The 18111-nt window shown below is 53.0% G+C and overlaps 1 protein-coding gene across 1 annotated transcript; it reads left to right on the top strand.

Moving 5' to 3' along the window:
* Positions 1–11427: 11427 nt before the first annotated feature.
* CEND1 (cell cycle exit and neuronal differentiation 1) lies at positions 11428–11829 on the top strand. The gene has a single exon (XM_009959945.2). It carries the CDS (start codon positions 11428–11430, stop codon positions 11827–11829), a length of 402 nt encoding a protein of 133 aa, XP_009958247.1.
* Positions 11830–18111: the final 6282 nt, after the last annotated feature.

The raw sequence follows: 18111 nt of genomic DNA, 5'->3' as shown, positions 1-18111 counted from the left end.
GCTGGCAAGAGCCCTGGCACACTCTCCCCATCCTTGGTTGGGCATGGGGGCAGGCGGACGGGAGGGATGGAGCTCTCTGAGCAAACGCTTCTGTGCTGGCGGTGCTTTGGTCATCCTTCCCCAGACCCTCTCCAGCTTCCCGCAGGGTAGGGAGAGAGTGCTCTGGTTTTGCCGCACAAGGTGAGCGATGGGCTTTACCCCAGAGCGTGCCAGGAGCCTCCCTAGAAGGTCACTGCCTCGCGCTGAACGGGTGCCTCCTCTGCCTGCAGCGGCTTCTTACATTGCAGCTGCAAAGCGACAGTTTTCGGGCTGACGCCTGCAGATCTGTGGGCTGTCGGATCCAGGACCCGGCTCTGCGCAGGCAGAATTGCCTCTGTCATCTTTTTGCCGGCCACGGCCGAGCCCCGAAGGAGGGTGATGCCACGAGAGCCTGGTGCAGTCCTGCCTCGGTCGGAAGGGGTGGGTTTGGGACGCCCGTAAGCTGAAGAGAGTTGTTAAATTTGTTGCTGCTTACTGCAGCGCTTGGGGCTGGTGTGCTGTGGCCGAGATGACCCTGCCTCATCTTTTGGGCTTGCGGCGGTTGCATTTGAGATTCAGGACCCACTGACTGCCAGGAAGGGGCCTTAAAAGCATCGCTGTGTCAGGAAACCCGCCTTCTGCATCTGGGCACCGGCTCCCAGCTTCTTGGGGAGCAGCCCCCCCAAACTGGAAGCATCTGCCCTAAAGCAGTTTCCAAAGCGCTGGCAGGCTCAGTGTAAAGAGCAGGGCTTTGTGGTGGAAAGGAATGAGCTGTTCACCCTTCTCCAAGAGGCAGAAAGGAGGCGCGAACCACTTGCTGACCGCGCCACCACAGTGTTCCCGAGTTGGCACCGCAGACCCAACGCTGAGCAGAGAGCTGAGACTTGCCCCATGGCCCCAGCCTGGGCGTTGGGATGGATGTTACGGGGACTCACTGGTCTATTCCCTGGGGAGACCCAAGTGCTTTGTGGGGGGGGGGGCAGTAACCTCCCTGCTGGAGCAAGCGGCAATCTGGGAGAATGGCTGAGCAGAGCCAAGAGCGGTGCAGACCTCCAGGTGATGGAGGAGGGGGTGTCACTGACACTGAGCTTGGAAGGACAAGAATTAGCTGCTTGATTGCAGGGCTGCAACGGGAGGCTGCCGGGCCAGCTTCTGCTGGGGCTTTTGGGCTCCCATGGCCTCTCTTCTGATCTCACAGCAGGCGCCAGCCTGTCCCCAAGAAGGGCTGTGCCACCTTTCGGTGCAGCAACTCGTCCCCAGTGCCACAGAGCTGCTGTCTCGGGGCGGGGGGGGGGGGGCTGGGAAAACGTTATAAAGAAACAAAACGAGTGTATTCGCAAAATGCTGAGTGGGGCAAAAGTCAAGACCTGAGGAGGTGCCCAGGGTGGGCTGCAGGATGCACCGCGGGTCGTGTTGGTGGCTCCGCACCTTCCACTGCGTCTCCTGAATTGCTCCGTTGAAGCTACTCCAGTGCTTTGGTCTCGTGTCCTGCCTAATAGCTGCCATGGAAAAGAAGTCATCTTGGCTGTAAATCCTTTTCTTTGCTCCCCTAAATGTCTGTCTTGGGGTGAGCGATGCTCAGCCCAGTCAGGGAGAGGCTTAAGATCTAACACCTCGTGGTGTTTGAAGGGTAAAAGCTACGATCTTGTTCCACTGAAAAAAAAAGGATCTATAAAGTGGAAACCCAATATTTGATTCTGAGCGGGGCTCAAACCCAGGATTAGAGCTAGGAGAGCACAGCCAAGTGAGGCGCTCTGAAATTGTTTTGGTTATGAGAGTCCCCCTTTGGGGGGGCGCCGCGTTACGGCCCTGAGAAGCCAGGCTTTGCAGCAGAAGGACGTTTCCAGCCCAACCTCTGCAAAATATTTTCACATTCTCCCTAATTCTCTCTAATGCTGTAAACTGTGGCTGAGAGTGCGGCTGGTCCAGCTGCAGCGCGAGGGCTGGTGGCACCCGGGTGGGTGACCAGGCAGGTTGGGTGGCCTTGCCAGGCGTGACTTCTCCTGCCGATGGTGGGTCAGGTCCGTGCCGGGTGTGACTCAGTGCCCACCCGCATGGGTATCAGTCAGGGCAGGCGATTGGCACCGCTGGAGAGTCTGAGACAAAAATCTCCTATTTCCCCCGGCTGTTTTGGTGACGCTTTCCTGGTTTCTGCCCTGTTTTGGGGCAGCCGTGAGGTGAGGCGTGAGAGAAAGGGGTTTGTGCCGGTTCCGTGCCCGTCCCCGCGCAGGGTGCCAGGCAGCGCTGAGTCCAGGGGGTGAGTTGCCCCTTTGGGACTGTGCACGGTGAACACTGATGGAGGAGGGAAGGAGTGGGCTTGGCTGGGGTTTTTTGGCAGCAGCCTGTGGATTTGTGACAGCGTTGTGGGCAGGAGGCTGACCGGAGCTGCAAGGGCTTTGCAGCTTGTGTCGCTGCAGAGAAATGGCCGGGGTTGTGCCTGCGAGGAGCCCTGGAAGGAGCTTTTGCAGATGGTGCAGCAGGAAAGGTGCGACGGGAGCTCGCTGTGGGTCTGCTGAAGGGCGGGGGGAAACAGCAGCAAGCTGTCCTTCCCTCGGTGCTGTGCGGTTAAGGGCAGAGTCAGTCAGGTTTACCATTTCTCATGGTTCTTATTGCTTTGTTTTCACCTAGGGTGAGAGAAGGTAACGGGACAGAGATGTGGAGTATGTTTTTGTGATGTACATGGCTGTGTACAGGCAGAGAGCCTGAACAGGGTGGGTTAGAGCTGTGTCTTGGGTTTTGAAAAACAACAACCAAAACCCAACCAGAAGAACAAAAGTAAAGCCCCTGGCAGGGGTTTGGTGCGTGCGTCTGCAGTGTCGCCTCCATCTCTCGGAATAAAATGTCTGCCACATCCATCCCAGTGAGATCTTTGGGGTCAGGACAAGCGTGGCTTGCAGATGTGACACTTGGCTCAGACATCATCTCCCACAGAAGTCACACAGTAGAAAAAGGCAGTTTAGCCTTTTTCTGGGCTCATGCTGGCAGGGAGGGTGTCGGGGCTGGCTGCAGGGCTCCGAAATGCTGTGTCACCCGTGTGGGGCGCGTGGCCGGGCAGCCTCTGGAGGGGACACTGGCACCTGAGTTGCAAGCTGGGATTTCGCTCCGTCTCTGTGCAGCTGCTGGCCCACCGGGGTGCCCAGGGTCCGCGTCCCACAGCCCTCCCCTTTGCAGGTGTCAGACAGAGCCAGTTCTGCCGGGCTGCAGGAGCCCGTCCCGTTCCCACGCCTCGGTGCCAGGTATAACCCAACCTCCGAACAGTGATGCATCGCCCGGGCTTGGACAGAGGTGACGTGTCCCGGTGGCACAGGGAGCGAGGGGCAGGGTCCTGCGAGGCTGGCTGAGCTCTGGGGGCCGTGTGGGTGCTGGTTGCAGTTTCGGTCCTTGGCAGCACCAGCCGGAGAAGCGACAAGAGCGCTCGGGTCTCGGTGCAGCCGCAGGACTGCCGCAGCCGTGGAGCGGAGGCTTTGCTGGCGAATCTCCCCCCGCGGCAGCGACTTGAAGCCGCTGCTGCTGCTGCCGCCTGTTAAAAGACTTTCAGCATCTCCACGTCAAGATTCAAAGGGTTGGTTCGAGAGGGAAATGTTTAATCCCGGGCCAGGGGCGGTGGGGGGGGGAGGGACGTGGGGAGTAGCAAACAGCAGATTGGGGAAAGGATTCATAAATATCTCATCGGAGTGAAGTGGGTCAACAGCGTTTGCTGTAACTCGGGGCTGCCGTCGCCGAGGCTTGGCTTTGGGAGGGCTGGCAGGCGCAGCGGTCTCCCTGCACAGCCTGGTCCTGGCGGGCTGAGGCTGTTGAAAAGCGCCTCCCGCTTGCGTTGTGTTTTATCACCTTCGCTGTGCATTGCGTCAGGAGTCGGGGGCCAAAATAGACCATCAGGGAGCTAAAATCCTCCTCGGGGAGCTGCCCACGGCAAGTGAACAAACACAAGCTCCTTATGTAAAGCTGTTTTAATATTTATGGTAATACCGAGAGGCACTGCATTACCTCATCTGTCTTCGCAGCACTCCTCGGAGATGGGGGGAAAAGGCTTAGTCACGCTACTCTGCTCTCACCTACCTGAGGGGCTTGCCTGGCAGCTCGCTGCCTTTAACGTGTTTATTCCCCCAGCAGCTCAGAAAGGGGGAGAAGTGCTGCTTGTCCCCATTGGAAACGGGGAGCTGAAGCACTGGGAAACAAAATGTGCTGCTCAGTTGCAGGAGGAGGCCGGGATGGGGCAGGGGAATGGGAATGAACACAAATCCTTCCAGCCCTGACCGATCACTCCCCATACGGCAGAGAAAACGGCTGCAGGCGCCTGAGGACACTTCCCAAAGGACAGTCTCTGGTCCTCTAGATGCTTGAGGGGCTCAGCCTGGAGCAGGGGCAGGGCTGCAGGAGCACCCGCAGACATGGAAGAGCGCATCTCGGGAGCATGAACCGGCGAAAACGGTGGCCAAATGCAAGGCAGGCAGAGACATAAGCTACCAAACAGCTCGGGTGAGCAGACCCTAAACTGAAGCAGAGCTATACAAATGAAAAGACACGACTGACTGACAGTTCTCCTTGGGTTTCCAGAGGCAGTGGGATGCCCTGGTGACTGATACAAACTCTCCGATGGGCAGATGTCCTCAAGGGACACTGGAGGTGCTACCTTTGAGCCCGTGAGGTTTCTAAGGTGAATCTCACGGCGGGGAAAGTAGGGCTAGCCTGGCTATGAGTTAGCAAGTTGATTCTAATTTCTACCCTAAAATAACTCAGAAGTGTGATTCCAGCTCTGCCTTCAGCTAGCAGCAGTGGTGGGACAAATCCTGTTGTTTCTGTTTGTTGGGTTTTTTTTTTAGGTGGGTTTTGATGGTTTCTTACACGATGTCAGTTGAGCTAGCCGGGACCTGCGCCCCCTCCTGCAGGCTGCTCGTTTCAGCCCGTGCTCGCAGTCCCTCCTTCCCCTCCTTTCCTTAATTCTCTTCTGAGCCACGTTGTGCATGGGGAGATTCGCCAGTCTGGGGGAGGAAAGGGAGGTGAGACTGGTCTTGAGCCTCAGGCTCTTAGGAGGGACACCCCAAACCCTGCACCAGTGGCTCTCTGAAGTAATGCCTTCTCCAGGGCAACGTGCTCGACTGCAGCCTATTCTTTTGCCCTAAAATGACAAGTGGCAATGAACCACCGTTGCCCTGTGGCCAGTAACCTCAGACCTCTTTGGGGAAGCCTTGATCTGTCAGAACAGGCTACCTTTTACTTGGCGCTTCCCTCAGCACGTCATGAACTCACCTCAGCCGTGTGCTCCAGCTGATTTTCCTCCGACAGCTTCAGCCAAGGCCTCTTTGGTGATGGTAATACATGCTGTCCTCCACCTGAGGGTCTCGCATGGGTGAGTTCAGCCCCCTGTATGGCCTTGGTTTGCACCGAAGGAGAGAGTTTGTGAAACGCAAAGGTCATGTAGGAAGCCTGTGGCAGCACTTAACCCCCCCAGTAACACCCTGGTTTCTAACAGCCTGGTCCCAGTCACTTCAGCTCATAGCTGCCCTACCTGTCGTAGTCAGAACACTGCTGCTTTTTTTTTTTTTTTTTTTTTTTTCTCCCTTTTCAGGAAGTTATGTATTTTCAGGTGCCTCTTTGAAGTGGCCAAACTCTAATTTCCCCTGTTCATGTGCGCTGACAGCCACAGGAACGAAATCTGCAGACTTCACTCTAAAATGACCTGCTCTTCACCTACCAGCTGCTGCCGGCGCCTGAATCCGTGATGGTAATTCAACCCTGTGAGCCAGTTTTGGCAGGTGCAAATTGCGCTCACCAAGAGGAAGCTGTCTGAGAAAAGGGCCATTTTCTGTCCCTTAGGAAGCTAGTTTGGGTCTTAAATGACCCAACGCAGGCATGCCAGCTGGGACTTACCGAACCCGCTGAAGGGACCCGAAATGACTTGGTATTCAGTGCGTGTTCTTCCTCCACGACACTGAAAACCTTCCGCTGTGTTGGTGTGAGAGCCATCGACTGAAGAATACGGGGGCTGCGCTGGGTTCTGTGGTTCAAAGCCCTCCCTTGGCTTCAGGACGAAGGGCCCTGGTGCTGTGAGGCACAAGCTGTCTCCTCCAGCGCTGCGGAGTGCTTTCAGCTCTCTCTGACCTCCAGCTACGCCGTTTCGAAGGGAATCGTGAGCAGGCTTGGTTGCAGACCGTGCCTCCTTGCAGATGACCTCTGTCCCCAACCCGTGGGGTTAAGCAGACTGCTACCATGCCTGGCTCGAGAAATGTGGAGTTGTGGGGTGGTCTTCATCTGGGTTCAGCTGCGTCAGGCTAAGGGGTGTGTGGGCTGCCAGTGGTGATGAGGCTGGAAGAAGCGTTAGTGCTTGGCTAGTGATAAGGACCCATTTAATTCTTTGCCTGAAAGCCACCACAGGCCGTGCAGCTCAAAAGAATGAGGCTTTGGTGCTTACAGCTCTCCTTTTTGCCCCCAAAAGGACAACCTTCCTGCCTTTTTTCCAGGCAGGCAAAAAGAAGTGAAGGGGGGATTAGGAGGTAAGGAAGAAAATTTGAGGATATACAGGAGGTCTTTTCTGCACAGCGTTGCTACAGGTCAGACACGGTCTGTAGCTATTTCTGAGACCGATGTTTGCAACCAGAGGACGCCTGGAGCGTGTGGATGGACCTTTGCTGCAAGTAGGAATTCGGATAGGTAATCTCGGTGGTTTTGGTTGAATTGTCTCTTGCTGCCGGTCTGTCGGTGCGGCAGTTGAGGGCCCAAGGGAAGAGGTCTGCTTTTCATGAAGGAGGGAGCGCCCTGCGTATGAGCCCCGCGCCCAGCGCTGCTGGGACCCTCCGCGCTTCCCGCCGCACCCCAGACCCCGCACCCTGCAGCGGCTGCTCGGCCTCGCGAAGTCGCGGGCTTTTCCTTCCAACCTGAAACGGCGAGGGGAAGATTCTAGGGCGTGGGGCTGGGGCTCTGCAGAGGGAAGAGGATCTTCTCATGGTGATATGTTGCGATGAAGCCAGCAATGACTCATCTGCTCCGTTCGGTGCAGGATTGATGCAGCTTTCATCTGCGCGCACAGGAGACAGACGAAGAGATGTATTTGCTAATTTGCTGGGGGGGGGTTGAGGCAGAGAAGGTGCCCTTCAGGGAGCCAAGGAACGCCGTTCCTTACGTCGGCACTGTTGCTTTGGCTGGGGCCAGCTTGTTGCGCTGGCGGGTCTGGCTGCACTGACCTTGAGAGCTGCACCAACCAGAAGCATCCCAGGAGGGCTGGGGTGTTGGTGTGCTGCTCCTTGCTGTGGCAGGAATTCTGAGGGCTTTTCTTTTCCTTTTTCTCCTTGATCACTGCTTTCATGATCTCTGCTCTGTCTTTCCAGCCTGGGAAAGAGCTGGTTAGCTGCCGGCAAGTGAAAACCTCCTTGAAAAGGCGCAAACTGTTAAACAAAGAAATGGCATGGAGTTGGGGGGGGGTGGGGGTGGCGGGGGAAGGGAGGGAATGAAGCTTCTTTCTCACAAAACCTTACTCCCAAGTGCTGCTGTCTTGTGTGGGAGGCAGAGAGGGAGCTGGCGGGGGAGGAATGGGTAGACAGGCAGAGACAGCAGCTGAGGAGGAGAGAGAAGGGAGGAATAAATAGATGTGAGGGAGCTATAAAGAAGAAAGCAAAGGTAGAGAGACAGGCCATTAGAGAAAAACTTTGTGTGATGGAATGAGGGAAGAGGAGGAGACAAAGGACTGGGGAAAAAAACCCTCATGTCTGCAAGTGCAGGCTTTGTGTTTGAAATGGAGAAAAGCACCTTTCTTTGCAGTTTGTGAGACACAGAGCTGCTTAGGGATGAGCACATCTTCATGCCCTTGGAGGAACAGGGCTGGGAAGGGGAAGGAGAGCAAAAGGAAAGAGGGGATGATGCCCAAAGCGGGGAGTCTGACTGGGAGGTAGCTAATAATATACAGAAGGGGGTTAAGTACTATGGTGGAAGAGGATGTGCTGCTGAGAGCACCCTGGGTCCAGAGGAGGGGGAGGGCAGCACAGAGGGCTGCAAGCCAGCAGGATGCTACCCCAGCCGGTGGCTCTGGTAGCTGTGCTGCAGCCGTTGGGGGCAGAAAGGGTGCTCGAGCTTCTCGGCTGCAGTGTTTGACAGCACCAGCTCAGCCCAGCCAAAGGGTCTGGAGAGATGCTGGGCACTTCTGTGGCCAGTTCCAGCGATGGAAAACCACTGACAGAAAGCCCTGTCACGTGGACACTTAAGAACCGCTGATACCAATTTTTGGCTTAGTTGGGTTTCTACATCATTCGAAACCTTTTCTAATCTGCGTGAGGGGCTTGTATTGCTTTTAGTGGAAACCCACCTAAAACCCAAGGAATTCTTTAACGAGCTCTTTGCAGCCGTGCAGGGCACGGCTGCGGGACAAGGCTCCGTGGCACAGCGCAGGCTCTGAGCAAAACCAGCTTTCCTGCTGCCAGGAATCTGGAAAGCAGATCTGCCCAACGAGGGGTGCGGATAAACTGTGGGGCCCTCGGGCTGCGCAGAGGCCCCATTTCTCAGCAAAGGGGCCGGTTTTTCCTCCCCGTGAATTACCCCGCTACCGCTGTAGGCTGCCCATCGCTTTCCTGGGGGAAGCAGCAGCAGCTTAACGCTGGGTTCATGTAGTATAAGCACACAAATACTAGTGAGTCTGTGAGCAGCCCAGCTAATTGATATCAAAATGACCAAGCAGGGAATTGAATATTTATGACATGATGAATCTGGCTCTCCCTGCTTTAACCTCTAAGCCCTGTTCAGCCTTGGGCTCCACTTTGTGTCGTGGTTGTGCCAGCTGTAAAATGAGGATAAATTGCTGCCTGACCAGAGTCCTGTGAGTGACTGCGTGCAGCCTCAGGCCTGGATCTACGCAGGATTTCTGCTGAGCAGAGCAGTGTGAATGCTCTTTGGAGGCAGCAGGGGGGAAAAGGTGAGGCAGAGGGTGTCTACAGAAATATTACAAAGTGAGAGGAGAGGAAAATGTTCTCGCACTTGGCCAAAACCATGTTTCTCTACCAAGTCCTAAGCCAAGAGAAGCTCTTAAGCTTGGTGAGCATCTGGGATTGTGTTTGTGTGGTACAAGACGCCCAAGTGTATGGTATATCTTCAGTGAAGCATGAGGAGAAAGTGGTGGCGTTTTGGGCTTCCAGAACGGCTTAAAATCACAAACTCAGAAATGTAAGTATTGCTCAGACCACGCTTTTTTACAGACAAAGTAGTTCTCACCCACGTAGAGCTGCTAGGGAAACGTGATTGCTGGTTTTTAAACAAGTGAAGAGCTGGTTTGATTTTATTTTTATTTTTTTTTATTCCGTGGGAGGAGCTTGGGGTTAGACTGAACTGAAAATCTAAGGGAAGTAGAGCCGCTGGCCTGCTTAATGCTGGCTAAGTAGCCCTTGGGGCAGGTTATCTGCCTCTCGCCTTTCAATGTTTTATTTCAAAACTGGCCAGCTTGGATCATCCAATGCCTTTTGAAGACTTCAGGCTCCATCTCAGGAAATACTACCCGGTGAAAATTCATCTTCTCTAAGGGAGGTGAGTAAGGTAGGTCCTGTGAAAAGCCTTCTGGAAGTGCCTGTCCCATGTCCATGCTCCAGGAAGAGCTCAGACTACCCTCCTAGGCTAACTGCCAACCTTTCAGACAGCCCTTTCAGTACAGGGCGTGCTCGTATCACCGTGCCTGGTGCAGCATGAGAGCTATGGACTTCCATGATTTTGGTGCTACACTTCCCTCAGTCAAGTCCAGTTGACTGACCTTGGAGAAGATGGTGGCCATCAAACAACGGCTTACAAGGAGGAGCAGGAGAGGGGGGGAGTTTCTATCTAATATCAAGCTGTAAGATGTTGCCCAGCTTTCCTGGGGACCCAAACCTGGCATTTCTGTAAGGAGGTTTTGTCCAGGCCAGTGTTTCTGCCTGGATGGAGGTTAAAACACCACATTCGTTAGCCGGTTTGCCAGAAGAGTCGGCAGCACAGACCATTGCTGCAACCCTGGGACCGTCCTCCTGTCTGGTGTTAGAGAAGCGATCTGCGGTCTGAGCCACTTTGGCAGAAACATCTATCTGTAGAGGTTTTGGAGGAGTCTCTGTATTTCTAAATCCAGACAGCTAATAAGTTCATATTTCACTTAGCGGGCAGAAAGCTCTTGGCAGGCTCCTGGCAGGGCTGAAGGTCAGCAGGGAGGTAATGAAGCCGGCGACTCGGATCTGCCTCTTGTTTACTCATTATTTCCCAAGCTCCAGGCGGACACGGTGCTGCACCGCCGGAGGCCTGATGGCAAGCTGCCCAGCGGCCGTCTCCTCTCCTCTCGTTGTGCAGAGGTGTAGCCATGGGAGCTCCATCTCCCAGCTCACCCTGCGCAGGTTGCTGGGGTGATGTTCTTGTTGTGTTTTTACAACCCTTTGAAGCCCACTGTGTCCGTTTGCTGAATTCTCTGGGTGCAGCCCTGCTGCTCACTGCTTTCACCTGCTCCCTGGGGAAAATGGCTCCAGCTCATCATCTGCGGTACATCTGGCGTCCTGCTCGGCTCTGCGGGCCACCCCAGCTAACTGCAAGGAGGAGACAGGAGTGAGATCTCTCAATCACCGTGGGCTCCAGCTTTACAGTCAATTCACGCAGTTGCACGGGAGTCAATACGCTGGTTTGCACCAGCCGAGGATCTGGCGCTTGCCTTATTCCGCTCTAGCTCCACCAGCAACGCTGACAGCAATAATCCTTGCAGCTCTGATACCTGTGATAACCGAGGAACTAATCCTGTTTTTCCTGGAGTACCCATCTGGATGGAGGGTACCACACAAGGTCACATATTAACCACTTCCTAAACTTACCTTGGGATATGCTGCAAAAAGAAGGGTAGAGGGTGAGATACAAGCCGGGAGGAGCTATTGATCCGCTTTCCCATCGAACAAAATGTTCTTTCCCTACCCAGGGGGAAGGGAGCTGTGGTGAGCAAATGAAAAGTAAGATTTGATTTATTGGGTTGGACACGAGTGTATCTCATCACTGACACAAACGGCACCACATACGTGGCCAGGGAGGACTTGTCTTGATTACCCATGGAGCCGAGTTGTGGCCGCCATGGATGGTAGTCACTGTGACTTGTTTGCTTTTGCAGGTACAGGCACTGTAGCAGGTGCTTTGAATACAGCTCTCAGTTACTAAAAAAAGAGCCAACAGTTTTCCAGTTTTGTCTTCTGTCCTCCTCTGTTGCCTGCAGGTAGAACGGCTCTGTCCTCTCACTCACCTCTCATTGCTCTCCTTCCTCTTCCAGGTGCCGTATCATGTCCAGATAGGACACTGCCAGCGTGAGAATCATCCCAAGCCAACTGCTCCAAGGGGTTGAGCTCAGGTGGCTCCTCTGCTTTCTCCAGCAGCTGGGCAAAGGCGAAGAGCCGGGATAGCCCCACGCGTGTCCGGTTGCTACCCGCAGCACTCGTAGGGATGGATTCCAAAGGCAACGTCCGAAGCGGAAACAAACCCGACGCCAAGGCCCCCAGCTCCGGAAAGCCAGAAAAGCCCAACCCTGGGCCTGCCACGAATGCAGACAAGAAGGAGATCCCCAAAGAGCAGCCTGCTCCTGCCACTGCCACCTCCGCCACCAAGAAGGCAGGTGGTGATGCTGCCGTCGTGAACAACCACAGCAACCTGAAACCCAGCACCGCCACCACGGAGACACAAGAGGCCACCGGCCAGTCCCCTGACTCTGACCACAAGGGAAACAGCTCCGAGGAGTCACCAGGCAGCATCTTCGACAACATGAAGCCCTTGATCATCGTCGGAGGAGTGGCGGTGGCTGCGCTCGCTGTGATTGTGGGAGTGGCGTTCCTAGCCCGGAAAAAATGAAGACCGAGACAGGGTGGGGATGAGAAACCCAACCCAGCTGTACAGCTCCTTTTGAGACAAATGCATGCAGAAAAATTCTATACATATCTATATATATAGAGAGGGCGAGAGCGCTAGATAGGTCAACAACAAACACCAACTGCAACTCCAAGAGTCTTGTTCAAGACAACTGTGCCAGTTTGACCCAGTGTGGGTAACTCCATGCACTCAGTGTGTTCTTTCATGTAATATATCTTGGCTTATACCACTGTGTATAGATTACAGCTTCTCCTGATCGGTGTAAACGACGGTGTCCCCTCCCCTCCCCTGCTGTCCTCCCTGGGTGACACCCCCATCTCTCTCGAAGTCCCCCGTTTTCGAGTCCAAAGTGTTCTACATCCCATCCAGAGTCCTCGCTTTGTGTTTTGGTTTCTGTTTGGTTTGTTTTTAAGTTGGGTTGTGGTAAAGAATATGTAAGGGGAGATGGAGCCTAGTGCCAAGACCCAGTCGGCCTGTCACTGTGTCTTGGGCTGGTGGTTATCCAGCAAGCACTGGGCAATCGCAGGCAGAAGGCGGCTCCTTGACCCAAACAGTAAAGTGTGATCTCTAATAGGTGTCTTGTGTACCTGCTGCTCATCAACCCACCTTTAAAACCCCAACTGGAGAGCGCCCCAGAGAAAACAGGCTGGCTGCAGCTGGTGGCTGAGACTGCAGCACGGTACAGAGCTGAGTATGAATGTCACGTCAAGTCATTCCTCTGGCTGAGCTGCCAGCGGGGGATCAAGCAGAGGTGACCGCCAGCGCAGTTAGCAGCGCGTGGAGATACCTGGCGAGGTCCCATGCCAACCTCGGGCAGGCAGCAGCTGCCGTCTGCTTGGTTTCTTGCACGTTGGCAGGCAGCCTTCAGGATCCCATGGCTTGCCAAGGTCCTGTGGGCAGCGGAGACTTTGTTTTGGATCTAGTATTTCCTAAAGTTAGGCTGGGCTTTGCAAGATGCTGTGGCCTCAGCCCAAAGTCCCTTAAGGTCAGCTGGACTCTTTCTGTTCATTTCTTTAGGCTTTGGAATCAGGCCTTTCAGCTGATTCCCCCCCCCCCTCGAAGGCTATGGTCTCTTGGTACATAAGAAGGTAGAAAAAGACATGAGCTGGTTTTAGAGACAGAAAAAAGGAAAAAAGTCTCTTGCAAAAAAGACCTTCTGTTTTGTTTCTAAATTGGGTCAGAGATTAGATGAGGTCAGAACCGCAGGGTCTCTGGAGCTCAGCAGCAGTTGCAGCCGATGGGCAGGGTTTTGGAGCGACGATTAGCAAGAGGTTGTGACAAAGTGGAGAGAGTTCAGTTAAAGAGCCTTAGTCATACACCTTTAACTGAGCCTGGATGTATAAACTCAGTGGGTCCAGGGCCAGACAAAGGTGAACGTTCCTCAGGTACTGCCTTTGCAGTGTCTGCTTCTGGCAAGACTGCTGGGTAGGGTGGGGGTCTGTATAACCTGAGCTGGCAATTCTTCTCTTGGCTCATGTCTGTCTTATTGACCTCCAAATTTGGCCTGCTCAAAGCACACGGCTTCCCCAAACAGAAAATCTTCTGATGCAGCCTGGCCATCCCTGCGGTGAGCTTTGTCATCCTCTTCTCCTCAAGGCTCATAAAATATTCCCAAAGGTGCGCAGCCTCTGGGAGCATCAGATGCTGTCTTCTCATGAACAACCAGCTGAGTTTAATGTCGACCTCTGCCTTTACCAGTACCGAGACAGGGGGTGGGCATGCTGGGTTCACAGTGGGTTTTGGAACAAGTGCTACAGCCCCAAGTGAAATCCTGGTAGCTCAAAGCACTCTTTGCGTGCATTGGGGATGTGTCTCCTAGTAGCAGTATGTCACCTACAGCCTGGAGAATTGATTGGGTTTGAAGCAGAAGCGGCCATGGCAGGGTGTTTCTGTAACGCCCCTCCTGCCTAGAGAACTGATTTCCCCTCATCCTGTTTTGCAGATGTTCAGAGGTTATTTTTTTGCGAGGGGGAGGGCAAAGAAACTAGGGAAGTGGAGATGTGAGAGAGAATACAGCTCAGGAGCTGCCCCAGCACAGCTCCCTTGCAGCGACTGCGGCAGGGCTTTGCAAGAGGACGGGCTGCACCTACACTGAGAGTCCGGGAGGGCTGCAGAGCCCCCAGCCCCTCCCAGTGCCCTGGGCGCATCCTCCTGCCCTACTGGGGAGAGACCCCATTGCATGCCGGCTCCCCCGGCTCCTGCTTGCACCCTGAACCACGCACTCTGGTTCCCCACGAGAGAAATTTGGGTGCACAAGGCAGAAGCAAATGGCAGTGCAGTCCTGCCAGGAACCTGACCTGCAGGACTATGTGGGGATGGCTATTCCTGGGCTCCTCTTCCCTCAGGTCTCTGAAGCACAAAGCTCTTGGCCGTAGGGAAATTCTGCTTATGTTGCTCACGAGGAAGGGAGATGGGTCACTCCTGCTGTGATTCAGGGTTTGCCAAATCAGGGTGGTGACTTTCAGACAGCGACTTCTGCTTTCAAGTGGGAGGCCTGTCTTGAAAAGATGCTTCTACCTGTCCTGGCTGTCCCTCCTTCTCAGCCCTGGCATGTGATTATTTTTTTTAGCAGTGTGTGACAACATTACAGACAGAGCATCTATCCATTCTGCCCTGACCAGCATAGAGAGATACGGGGAGGGGGGGGGAAGAAACACCTGCTTTATTTGCGTCTCCCATTTTACTTTCTGAAGTGTTTTTATTTCCTTGACTTAACCTTTGGCAACAGAAGAGGGGACAAAAACAGTTCTCAGCCAACATGGGCCTTAACCATTTCTGTCCACCTCCCCCCCCCCCCCCCCCCCCTTAGAGCGAGGCCAGTAATTTCATCCAGGAACACACCGCAGAGATGGTGGCGGGACCGCAGCTCGTCAGCTGGGTATGTAACCGCGTGCGAACCCTCCCTAGGCAGTGAACGTGGTATGTCCTGCTCGTAAGGGATTTCCCATTCGCTATGATCACTCACCATTGCTGTCTGCTGTCCGGATTCCCCACCGGAACCCGCCTCTTGGGTGGTTTGGTTTGGGAAACACTTGTGTTTGTGTGTGTGTGTGTATATACACCACCCTGCCTTGAAGAATATTCTGCACATGTGTGTATACATACAGAAATGTTTCTATTACTGCAGTCTGGGGAGGGAAAACCCAAGCCAACCTGGAGATGACCCTTCATTTGTTCCCCTGCATTCACACAAAGTGTCCGTGGTGTCTTTTTTGTGCCATTCGCATCACGCCATGCAGCACCTGGATTCCTTTTCAGTCCTGGTTTCTTCTCAGTGCAAAGAATGTATGGCTAGTGAACTGCTGAATGTACGATGTGCCCGTTGTGCTAGAAGCTCAAAATTACTGTTCCCCTCCCCGGATAGTCGTGTGGGCTACTCGCTTTAAAATAAGGCACTTTTAGACTATACTGGACTGTGTTGTAGCGCTTTTTGAAGTGTGGGTCTAGTGTCGATTGGAGTCAGGTAGATCAAGCGTAGAGGCCATACGAGCTCCTAAGCACGCAGCTGGGGCAACGCGCTTCAGTCCTGACTTGCAAATGACATCCTCTTAGCAAACACCTCCTGTTCTGCCTTAATGTGCCAGGCTGTGCAGTGGGTTCATTTTGAGGGAGAAAAGAAAAAAAAAATAATGTCCAGCGAGAACTAGGCTGAGAAGAGCAAATTCACCTCTCTCAGAACCGAAGTGAGATTGAAACCAAATCTGTCGAAGCAGAAGGCTTAAATGACTGACCTCGCTGTGCTAAATAAATAGTTGTCTTTTCTCGTACTGAGCACATGCCGTTATTTGCTTGATGTTATTCTTTGTGTGGTGTTTGTGATATGAAGTCCTTCTAGTGGTATCTCCGTGGGGAGAATGAACTAACGCTTAAAACTAATCAGATTCTGTGCTTGGGATTTGACGAGATCTAGATTGCTAGTTTACTCTTTTGATAAAGTCTATAAATTATAAATTTGCAAAACTGACGTCAGACATTGTAGCTCATCGCTAAAACTCTAGATTCAATCGCTACACCTGATCTCAATCTATTTTTAAGGAGCCATCAGTTTTAGTCGAATACAAAGATGTCATTACGCTCTCTTGGACTACTTAGTAGAAGGTTTTTGATGCTTCTAGCTTCAAGAAAGATGAAACGGATTACATGTCTGCTTCCTCTTTCTACTGATTTAATATGCTGTGGATAAGTCCTGTTATTCCGAACAGTTTTGCAGTAGGATGCAAATAAATCTGGAAGCCGAAGGATAATGCAGCAGCGTTTTCAGGGGGGTAAGAATGCATTCTTGCAGGTGCCGTTCACCTCTCGGGCTCACCCTTGAAGCACTGAACAGTCACTTGCCCTGAAGCACTTCTTGGCTCCCTTAGGTGGAGTGATAAATCAAAAAGGGGTTTATGTTTCTGCTGAATCAAAATTTAGGGGTTGATCCATAGGCTACTGAAAACAAGGGGAATTTTTCCATTGGCTTCACCGTGCTCTGCTCTGGCCTTCGAGGTCTTATCGGCACCAGGGATATGACTGCAGGTCATCGTAAAATGTAAAATAAAATGTAAAATTATCTCAATGGCATGGTCTCTTTAAACCTGACAAAAGCATTCCTTAGCCCTTCTGCTGAATGTGAGGAAAGTCTTCTCTGGTATCACCCGAGGCAGCCAGGCTCGCGGCCGTGCTCATCCCTCCGCCAGCGCTCGTGTATGAACAACAACAGTGCAACTAAAAACCCCTAGAGTTGGTGAGAGGTGATTTCTGCCTTAAACATTTCCTTTCCTTTCCTGGAAATGCCAGAAATCTGCGTCCTTCTATTCTCAGAATCGGTTGAAAGTAATAGTCCTGAAGATTTGAGAGAAAAATTGTTCTTCAAGAAACACACCAAAAAAGGAAGGCAATGAAAAAATGTATTTGAAAGGTGAAATTCTTGGAATTTCAATCAGTTCTCCAGAAAGCTTCACGTCACTGCTTCTGCGAGGGTGCAAGAAACAGTACAGAGAAGAGAAGTGCAGAGAAAAAAAGCACAATTTCACGGGCTTTGACCTGGATAATAACAAGTCTGTATCTGCATTAGTTAAATTCTCGGCGCAGGAGGCTGGAATCAGGATATTTCCTGTTATTTACACCAGAGCTCTTTGGTCCTTTACTCTTTCAGGGAGAAATCTGCGGGTGCTGAAGACCTGACCTGGGCTGCCTGCACGTTTAGGTCTTCTGAGGGGCACTCACTGACACCTCCACCGCAGAAGGTGAAGAAGCCTGTGCAGCAATCTTCTGCACCAGGGGCTGCGGCACCACCCACCTACTTCGGGATTTATGCTCTGCGGGTTACGAAGAAGCCAGGAGAGGGCAACGCGAGCAGCGCCTGCCCAGCACTGCGGATTAAACACTGCCGCTGTGTTGTCAGCCCATCATCGGTCCCTAAACGCTTGTCCTGCAGTGACCGTTTTTGGCCCACCATTCCTTTTAAAACCTCTCCTGTCCTCATTCAATTGGACATTAGTTCTCTCCTGAAGTTTACCTGTTCGAAGTATTACTTAAGCATTAATGGGAAGTTATTTTTTAAGTGGCAGTAAGGGCAAAGAGCACGGGATAAGGTGTCTTAGCTGTCATGGTGAACACGTGGCAAAAATGAGATGGTACGTAGTCTAGGTTCATCCAACGGAAGGTAGCTATGCAGGAGGTTGATCTCCTTCAGCTAGATTATCTTGAATTCAGGAGCCCAGCCGATGACACAAGGTGCTACTGAGGGTACCACAACATAACTGAGACATTGGCTTGGAAGAGGCCCCACGCGCCATTCGGCTGGGCTTGGCTGGGTCTGTTCTGACACCATGTTTCTTAATCTTTTATTGCATCTTGCTGTGGGTAGCTCGGATCACATTACGCTGATTGACTGGCCCGGGGGAGTTTAATCTGTTGAGCAAAGGGGTTTTATGGTGCCTTTTTCTTCTGTTTTTAGATCATCAGTCCAGCCCTGTGACCTGCTTTCCCTTTTAATGCCCAAAATCCTAGGCTGTCTGCTCATGCCAGGTCTTCATCTCCTACAAACTATGCGGCTCCATTGGTTTCTGGAGATGTGATTCATCGCTTGTCCTTTACTGCTTTGGCTTCTGCACCGTATTCCTTTTCCTTTCCCTGCCTTCTTCCCAGGCAGCTCCGCAGGTGTGGCCTCTCCACACCTAGGCAGAAACCTGGCTCCAAGGCACAGGCAGGTTTTGGGTAGCCCCACCCCAAAAGATAGAGGCAACGTTCAGCCGCCGAGCACCCAAGGGGAACGCAGGA

The sequence above is a fragment of the Leptosomus discolor genome, chromosome 12 (assembly GCF_034619465.1).
Source record: "Leptosomus discolor isolate bLepDis1 chromosome 12, bLepDis1.hap2, whole genome shotgun sequence".
NCBI lineage: Eukaryota > Metazoa > Chordata > Aves > Leptosomiformes > Leptosomidae > Leptosomus > Leptosomus discolor.
The sequence above is the reverse complement of the archived record's forward strand: the minus strand, read 5'-3'. Positions and strand labels throughout refer to the sequence as shown.